Source organism: Pseudochaenichthys georgianus, chromosome 21, assembly GCF_902827115.2.
Source record: "Pseudochaenichthys georgianus chromosome 21, fPseGeo1.2, whole genome shotgun sequence".
Taxonomy (NCBI): Eukaryota; Metazoa; Chordata; class Actinopteri; order Perciformes; family Channichthyidae; genus Pseudochaenichthys; species Pseudochaenichthys georgianus.
Window position 1 is genome coordinate 19,367,871 of NC_047523.1, and position 10,090 is coordinate 19,377,960.

At 41.4% G+C, this 10,090-nt stretch overlaps 1 protein-coding gene across 1 annotated transcript; it reads right to left on the bottom strand.

The window, feature by feature from the left end:
• Positions 1–5,929: 5,929 nt before the first annotated feature.
• c21h3orf38 (chromosome 21 C3orf38 homolog) lies at positions 5,930–9,373 on the bottom strand. Its single transcript, XM_034110186.2, has 4 exons — positions 9,169–9,373; positions 8,638–8,813; positions 8,259–8,491; positions 5,930–6,613 (listed from the first exon to the last, which is right to left on the bottom strand). The coding sequence occupies exons 1-4, from the start codon at positions 9,293–9,295 to the stop codon at positions 6,250–6,252; spliced, it is 900 nt and encodes a 299-aa protein (XP_033966077.1). The 5' UTR covers positions 9,296–9,373; the 3' UTR covers positions 5,930–6,249.
• Positions 9,374–10,090: the final 717 nt, after the last annotated feature.

A 10,090-nucleotide genomic window follows, 5' to 3' on the forward strand; every position in this document is an offset into this window, starting at 1 on the left:
GTGTGTGTTTGCCTGTCTAAAGAGCTACGGTGGTGGTGGTGGCGGCTTCCTGGGGAATTGAAATTAATGAGTGTAATCAGAAGCAAACAGCGAGCCAGGCAAGGGCAATTAATACAAGCAAGTCGAGCAGAGCTGCTGGTTTGCTCGGCCAGGCATGGCTGCAGCCGAAGAGATGGAGGATTAAGATGCAGCCGCAGACAAACTGCACAGCTTTTCCACACGCAGCAGATGTCCATGGAGGGGAGGCGCTGGGAGCCCGGCATGGACACGCATCCGCCAACCGGCCACTCGGTCAGCCCGGCCCAATACGAGCTGACAACCTCCTGGCAGCACTCTGATAACACCATCTTCTCTGTTTGGTTCGAGAGCCAAGGGAAGGCCCTCAGCGGGGCCCTTGCACTGCATACTGAAGGGACTCAGTGCAAAGCTGCACAGTGGAGCCACTATGTGTGAGAGAAGGAGAGGGACATAAAGAGATAAAGAGAGATGGGAGGGAGGGCATTGTGTTGTGAGATCAACTCAAGTACATCTCAATGTGAGGGAAATTGTTGTTCTCCATCCATGTTTTCCTGATTGAAACATCCTTGGCTGGTGCATTCACCTCAAACATGCATATTTGCCTCAGTATAAATACAAACTTTGGACTCAGCTGCCTCCAGGAACGTCTCTGCTTGTTGTTTTCTTTAATTGACGCTGAGCGAGAGTGTCACCGCCCAGGATCTTTTCACTCAATCCCTCGCTTTGTTGCCTTGAATGGCGTTTGTTCCCCCGGCGGTCTCCAGTTTCCAGTGTTTACGTGAGATAATGATGCATGTGTAAGGACACACCGCCAGGCCAGGAGAGGGGCTGATATGAACTGTGACGGCTGCCTCCTCGGTCCAAACCAATTTGTGTTGAAACGGAACAATGAAGTCAGCTCGGACATCGGGGAGTGAAATGAAGAGTGATGCTTTAGGGGAGATCTGTGATGCACACTGACTGTAAAGGCTCAGGCCCATTCCCAACAGGTTACGTAAGGTCAAACCAACATGAGGCCAAACCTGATTCTACAGATGCCACAATGTTGTTGAACTCATTACCTCTCTGTGTAATGTCCTTAAAATGCAAATGGTATCACTTTGCTTGCATATTGAGTCTAAGTAGACCTTTTCAGGAAACAACCACTACTTTATGGCTAGAGTTGACCGTACAAGATGTTTTCCTCTTGGGTAATAATGAAATAGATGTCGGGACACTCAAAACATCAATAATGTTGTTGGGATCAACTTAAAATGTACGGATAATTAACTTTACTCAAATGAAAGCTCTAAAGCAATTCAAATTGCAATACATAAAAAGTGCAATAATAAGCCAAAGCAGTTTGTCGCCCTATAATCAAAACAAATAATGAAATCCTAACCCCTCCTGAGCAAACAGAACGTGTGAGGTTGGAGTATTGGGGATTGTGGCTTTAACACCAACGCCAAACTCTGTTGACCTCATTCCCCCCTCCTCCTCCAGTTATGTGGTTGTTTCTGTGCAGTGTTAGTGTGTACTGGTTTATGAAACACTGTTGGGTTGGAGGGCAAGTCCAACAAAAATGACAACTACGTCAAACTGTGATTGAATTCTCCTCCAACATGTTTTGTCAGTGGGAGAAATATCATGGCCTATTGATTGCGTCCCCTTCCCAATCATAAATCATTTTCTTTATTGTCCAGAGAATGCAGACCGCTGAGAGTATTGTGTAAAAATGGTCTCTGACACTTTCACGGGTACAGATAAATTACTGACACTTCAATAACTTGTGAAATACGTGCTCTGATGCCTATGAAAGACAACAGCTTAACGGGTCTCTCTTTTAGAACCCCATTATTTTAATGGAGGACAATTCAAAAATGTAAAAATGTACGGTTTTCCTCATGGCATTGGCTGGATAGATATTGCCTGGTAACATCAGATTGCTCTGAGGAATTGATGAGTTTCCTCAAGTAATAGTGTTAAAAGGATTTTTTTCACCCCACTCTTCTATTGGCCCGGTATCAAAGTCTGTCTTCTCTCTGGTGCAGCTTGTCTGCCCTCTTCTGGCCTCATGTTGCCATGAGGTCAAATCAAATTGACGGATCACTGAGCAAAATAAATGAAATATTAACATGGTACTTCTTGTATAAATCCAAAATCACATAATGACACAAGTTACTTCAAAAAGACCCAAACAGTACGGGCACATTTATGAAATGATTGAGTAAATGTCTATTTGACAAGCTGGAGATTTATAGAGAGAATGGGACATGCATGTGTTATTCTAGCCACTCAGATCATTTCTATTAATAAATACTATAAAGATGAGACTCATTTTGCATAATACCACTTCAAGGACTACTTCAACTCGCTGAGAAAATCCTGGGTGTCCCTATGCTCCACTTTGAGAATTACTGCTGTAGACATTTAAAAAAAATGCACTTTGGCATTAATGGATGTGTAAAAGCATCAGATTGTCACACAGTGAAAAATGGCTGTGGCGTGAAGCGTTTAATAAAGTAATTTTTGAAACCTAATGAAGCAGTTTCTATGAGCAAACCCAACATCCAATCAGTCACAATCAAAGTAAAAGGTGGGGAAAAATGGATTGACAATTAAAGCAGCAGTCTCCATGGTTCAACACCCATAAGCTATTTGAAATAGCCATGCATCGAAGTTTTCGCATGTTTCTTTATGAGAAACACACTTCCCTATTAGAGGAGGGGAAAGAAAATGTAAGAGAAAAAAAAAGCTTTCGGAGTCAAACCCATCACCAGACGCCACTGTAACGGTATTTTTGAACCCATGCGTCAGAGCTGCGCCCGTGGCCAAACCGCTTATTAAAACTCAGAGAAGCCATGTGCCATAAAGACAGAAGGCGAGCAGCTTGTTATTATTCTTTCTGAGAGGTGAACAGGCTGAGATCAATGGCTGCAGTGGTTTCCCCTCACCACAACTATGGCCCAGTAAAGCACAAAGAGCCATGCGGCTCCGACCCATATAGTCACAGATATTAAGTATTCCAGGAGCCTTTGAGAACAGCTGCCAAGAATAATTTCCCACATGTAACATTTCCCACCAAAGCCACAGAGTCAGAATGGCATATTCTGTACCCACCAGACCCCATGTGCCCTGCCGGGGATGGCAGAGTAATCAATGGAAAACCAGATCCACTTCACCAATAAGGTCTTTATTAGGAGCTTATGAAATGTATTATTTTTGTCCAATTAATAGGACATATAAGCATATCAAAGAAAATTGTGTTTTGTACAGGTAAATAAAAGTACCAGTCAATCAGAAAGGATAAGCTGAAAGGGATATATTGTCTTTTTAAAGCTGATGGAGTCTTTTCAGGTTCCCATCGGGTGTTACCATAGACTGTATGGGTGTTGTTCAGCTGTTGCTCGGCAACTCATGACCTGTATTAATGATGAGGAGGCCAGATCCCCTCCTCCCTCCTGACTGTCACCCTGGTATGTTTGGTATTGGTACTGAGTGCCAATGAGGCTGAACCTGCTGCTATCAGGGATGCAATGAGGACGGACTTGATTTCTTTTTCACTTTTTCAAGGCAGAAGTTTCGCTGTTTCCAAATTGTAACAAAGAGTGTAACAAACGGTTTGCGTGTCATATGCATTTTGCAAACAAATAAGATGCTAATAAAATATAACAGATCCTGCAATCAAACCCGACAGCATGGAGGGGGTCACATTTATGGATATTGAATACATTGTGGTGACCACCTATTAATACACTGGGACATAATTCATACATGGAACTACAGTTGGGTGTATTGTTCCCACACGGACATGTTATGTGTTTACTATTTATGTTGTGTGCCCTCCTGACTTCACTCTCTTCTTCCCGGACTGCAACCGGACAACATGTCCTTTTCTACTCTCTAATAAAGTACCGCCTCTGACTCTCTATCTCTCGGCACTACAACATTCACAAAAACGTGCCCGTTATCATTGGGGGTTGGTGACATGCTTTGGTTTGGACACAATGTATGTTTTGGAAGAAGTCCTTTACTTAAAGTGGACCTATCATGCTATATTTGAATAATATAGTGTAGGACCATACCTATATAAGGCATATTTATAATTTTTATTTTTCGAATAAAATACCAAACAGATCATGCATTTTAGCCATTCCTCATTTCGCTCAATTTAACACTGTCTTTGCATGGGCTGATTCTGTGAGAACAGCACCATCTACAGGCCTGGTATATGTACTACAGCGTCTCCAGCGCTTTCGAACGGCAATGTCCGTGGCTGTCTCCTCCTGATTGGTGGAGTTGGCCCAATAGCCGCGCCACTTCTGTGACGTCAGAGAAGTGTTCAAATCTGGATCAGTCTGTATCAGATCCGTTGCAGCCCCTTTTTAAGAGATTTGGGTATGGAGGAAAATAGAGAGGGTTGTGTTTTCTGACACTTGGTGAGTTCCCTGGAACACCGGGGACACATATTCATGTATAAAAGACGTACAAAAGTACATTTTGCATGATAGGTCACCTTTAAAGGTGGGGTAGGTAAGTTTGAGAAACCGGCTCGAGATACACTTTTTGTTATATTCCATGGAATGCTCTTAACATCCCGATATAGCAATGAATATCTTAAGTGCTTTGACAAAAAATCCATTAAAAAATGTCATCTGTGGAAGCCGTGGCGCTGTAAAAAGCACGACCACGACGATGGCCGACCTGCCTGTCAGCCTTCCATCTGTGCACAAATCTCGTGCCCTCATTGGTCATGTGCGCGTTCGTGTGTGTTGGAGGAGGGGCTCTGTAAGGAAGTGGCAGATTTCTTCCGGCTGCGTATTTTCAAATTCTAGCGCACTCAAGCTGGTTTCTCCAAAATTACCTAACCCACCTTTAAGTAAAAGCAAACATATAATGGTCTCAAAATACTCAATCACAAGTTAAAGTCCTGAATAGAAAATGCTCTTAGTAGACATACAGAAGGATAATCAGCAGAAATGAACTCCAAGTACCAAAAGTAAATGATGATGTTCAAATACCGGTTAAAAAAATATTGATTTATGTTGTCAGTGTTGAGCCAATTTTTATTTATTTATTTTATAAATACTGGGTATATCGGCAGTAAAGTACTACATCATATCTTATTAGCATATCATGTGTTTTAATAGTAAGTACAAAGTAGCTAGTGTTAAATAAATGTATTGGTATTAAAGTAAAATAAAATAATATTTCCCTACAAAATGTAGTATATATATATATATATATGTGTACTTTGTCACTGCACAATGTACAGATGCTTGTCCTCTGCTGGTCTATGAGGGATGGAAGTCCCAAATATGAAACACAAATGTGACAAAAATGCATCTACTCATACATTCCAACTATGATAATCAGAAAACATCTTTCTTCGCAGTGAAATACTATAATGATCACATCTGTGAGAGGAGTTTCGACTTGAGAAAAGCAACACGGATCTGCTCATGTGGATAATACTTGGGGAAATGATATGATTATACCTTCAATACAGCATCAGTCTGAGCTGCGGGACTGCACAGCATCTGGCCTCCGTGTGAACAAGGGAAGTAACTCAAAGTAATCCTCGTTGTGTTTAGGTTGAGGCTGAATGGGACTTACATTCATCAGTCAAATGTTGTGCCAAATTACACTGTGCCCTGGGATGAATAGATCGAGAACAAAAACATAACAACTAGGCTGCTATTCTCCCAACAGCTGTGCACTATGCTATCAAAATGTAAAATGGAGTAAGACTGATATGCTACTGCTGATAATCACAGGATACTTCACTGCCACAATGCCATGATTCAGCAATAGTGTCATCATCAGCAAACATCATGAAACTGTTTGTATACTGTGTGTACAAAAAGTGAGAATCACTCATATCAACAAGTAAAACCTGAAGAAAGAGAAATAACCGCCCGGATACTAGACATTGAGATATACCTACATTTATTTATTTTGATACATATATACAAAAGCCCATCCATGTCTGTATTTACATTGTATTTTAAGTAAGGCAAAATATGAAAGAGAAAAACGTTTTATAAAAGTACAGTATAAAGTTAAATAAAATGTTTCCACAACAAGCAGCAAACTTATATATTTCTGGAAAGCCGAAAACAATATTTGTTTTCTCGAGTTTTTTTCCTGTGTTCATGTTACATCAACAATATGCCGAGTAGATTTAGATGAAACAGTGAGAACCTAACCCTACATCCTGACATGCTAAGCATCAACATATAAAGTGTCTCATCAACTGTAGAGAAGTTGCAATTCAGTGGAGTTGCAAGTCAAGGCGGGCGCTGCCGTCTCTGCGCCCCCCAGAGAGTCCTGCCCTCTGATCTTCAGGTTGACGAACTTGATCTTCCAGCTGTTGTTCTCCAGCGGGGAGCGGATGAGGCCAAATATTTGCTCAAACACGCCCAGACAAGCTCCGTCTCTGTGGATGGTCCCGGCTACTGCCACCAGCACCAGGCCGTGGGGAGAGGCCAGGGTCCTGAGGCCCTGGGGCTCCAGGTTGGGGCTGAGGAGGAGCTGCTCGTCCCGGGTCAGAGCCAGGAGACGCAGGCTGACCAGCTCAGCCCCCAGGAAATCCTCCATCTGCTCGCTGCCAGCTCTGAGAACAGAGACACAGCTCTGTCATCACTGTTTAGCTTTTGGGTTATTTTCCCAAAATATATTGTGACTGCTTTAGTTCAAGCCTTTACATGTGAAAGGTGCTTATCATATCTCACAAATCATTCTGATTTGTATGCAGAAAAGTTGAAGACAATTGGTTCAGTTGGTCCTACCCAAAATAAATAACTGATTTGAACATTGATAGTCCAACAAACCACATATCATTATAAGAAAAAGATATATTGCAATACACTTTCCAAATTCTGATTATGTTTTAAAGTCTTTTTAAGACCTACCATTCCAATTGTCTTTCTAAAAAACATAATTGACAGCATACAAACATTTTGTAACTTTTTCTTGAATGGAAAATTCAATTGTATGTTCCCTTCTTTGAAATAAACCTCTATGAATCCTATCTATTTACAAGAATGTAAAGGTATGCATAATATAATAACTTGAGACGTGCTCCTGTCTGCCCCACATTACCTGACAGAGGAAGGATTCTATGTGTGTGTGTGTGTGTGTGTGTGTGTGTGTGTGTGTGTGTGTGTGTGTGTGTGTGTGTGTGTGTGTGTGTGTGTGTGTGTGTGTGTGTGTGTGTGTGTGCTATGTTACTGTTAGTAAATACACATACATACATACATATACATACATATTATATACATATATATACACACCAGGGTTTCCGTTAGCCGGTAATTACCGGTTTTTAGCTGGTAAAATTTATAAAAAACCGGTAAATTCAAAACCTGACGGTCAAAATGTCTGGTAATAATTAGGGAGGCTCCGATCGATCGGCCACCGGTCATTATCGGCCGATATTCACTCTTAATAGTTTGATCGGTGCTCTCTATAAAGGCCGATCAGGAGAGCTGGATCTGATCGATATGGACATAAACGCGAGTGAAGTGTAACCGGACGAGAGAGAGATCAGATCAGCTGCTGAGTCTGACCGAGACACGCAGCTCTGCAGGATCACCTGAAGCCCCGCCCTCTGTTTAGCGAGCTGCATGAGAAACTGACGTGCTGTCAGGAGAGAGAGAGGGAGGGAGAGGATCCGTTTCTCCCGTGTTATTATTCAAAGTTGATGTAAACTTCTGAATAATGTACGTTATCTACTACAAGTAGTTTGTTTGAATGTAATAATTATGTTGTTTGTTGTTTGTGGAATCATTTATTGAAAAATGAATCTGAATTTTTCGATCTGTTACGATTATAAACTGAAGCAATATAAAAATGAGCCCGTGAACTGAGTTTTAAACTGAAGCATATCTGCTCATAGTCCGGTAATTACCTGCTAACGGAAACTCTGCTACACAACTATTATTATTATTGAAATATGACTGGTAAGTTTCAAATTAGTCCGGTAAAATAAATTCTGCCCGGACATTTGACCGGCGAGAAAAAATCCTAGCGGAAACCCTGATACACACATATACACATATATATATATACATATATACACACACATATATACATATATACACACACATATATACATATATATATATATATATATATATATATGAGATTGAATAGCCGGTCACCATAATGTCAGACTATCTGACAACCCTGACATTTTGCTTGGTGAATCTCTAAGAGTAGCTTAATTTCAATGTACTTACTGTTAATGGCATTCTTACCTGGAGAGAAGGCATAGCTTCGCATCAGGCCAGAAGTGTTTTGGTCCCCAGTCCTGAGGCAGCTGGCCCAGAGAGGGGTTCTGACTGTTTAAGAGTGGGAAGAACCACTGGCAGAACTGCTGGCCGAGCACCAGCAGGTCAAAGCCCACCTCAGCCTTCACGATATCTGTGTCTGATGTCAGTCCCTGTTTGGTGTCATCTGTTTCTCCTGGAAGGCTTTGGTCAACCCCAGCCTTAAAGAAAAGAGAAGGGACTCATTATGGCATACTTAAAAAAACATATTAGTACATCTTTCAATAATCTGTGCTGTTAATCGCCTTATTATTATGTTATCAACCATGTAAACATATCAGTGAGGGTAAACTGACACTGTCCCTACCTTCCCAGAAGACCAGAGCTCCAGGGTCCTTTTCACCAGCTTGTTTTTCTCGCTGTTTGGGGGCATCACCACACCTTCATTGGCAAGGTATTTAAATATGAGGTCGCGATGAACCTTCTTCCTTTTCAGGAACTCTTCAGCATTTTTAGTAAAGGTGATAATTGCTCCAATGGCCTCTATACAAACATATGAAGAAAAGGCACATGGATGATGTTATTATTTGAACATAATATGTTCTTTCGGTATAAGAACAAACGCACGAGCAGTCCCTGGCGTCAGTTCATGCACATTTAAATGTTCTGAACTAATGTCACGACTCATGTTAGTTCATATCTGAGACATTTATAGCTGACAAAATAGCGCCACCAAGTCTGTGGCACGAAAATATAATTTAAATAATATAAAATATATTTAAACAGACTTGTTCAGTCTGTTTAAATATAAGGCAATTGATTGTAGTTAAGTTAAGTACGCTTTAGTTGATACTAGTATGCTAGCTATCTTGCTACTTGTTATCTGGTACAACGTTACCTGTCACATTCTCCACAACTATCAGCTTGTTCGTCACTGTGTCACTGAGTGAGAATACATCGTCTTTTGACAGAGACTGCAATAACTTTGTACATCCAGCTCGTTCTGTTTCTGACAGTCCAGACATTTTCGACACTGCATAATGAAACTTAAGATCCTCTTCCGTCTATTTTTGTCCTTCTAGAAAAGTGTCCGTACAGAAACATGAATGAGTGGGAAAACGTTCCGGAAAAAGCCATGGTAGGACCATAGACTGTATAGGTAGGACCGGTGTTCCGGATTAACTGGTTCCCCGATCAACTGGTTGACAGATGTGGAGGCGTGGCCTTCGACTGAAATACACATTTCGATCGCTTCTTCTGTCGTTTACATAAATCTTTTGGTATATTTGGCTGGATAGGAACACTTTGATGCACATTCAGTACCAGTGTGTGAGGTTGTGGTTACGATGGCCATATCCGGACGCGAACAGCGAGGACTACAAAAAGAAAAACGAGTTGACTGGGGATGTCTGTTCAAAACATTGCGAGCTCCAATAAATCATTTAAACCAGCTATTGTTGCCAGACTTATTACTGAATATCGTTCTTAATGTGATACCAAGTCCATCTGAGACATGTGTACACCTTCAGACAGCCTCCAAGTGAAGCACACGTTGTTTACTCAGAGTTTGAAAGCAGCGTGGAGAAGTTTTCAGCTGTGTTAAACTGTGATCCTCTCAGGTAAACTGTGATTCGCTCAGGGTCAACTGGGATCCACCCAGGGAAAATGGGATCCGCCCAGATTAAACTGTGTTACATCTTCTGTGGCTATCTACCAGCGATCATGTTTAATATGAAAGACACACACATATACATCCCATATAAAAACGCCATTCTGCAGCACTCATCCAGATAAGATGTGACTGTTAACTCGTTTTGCAA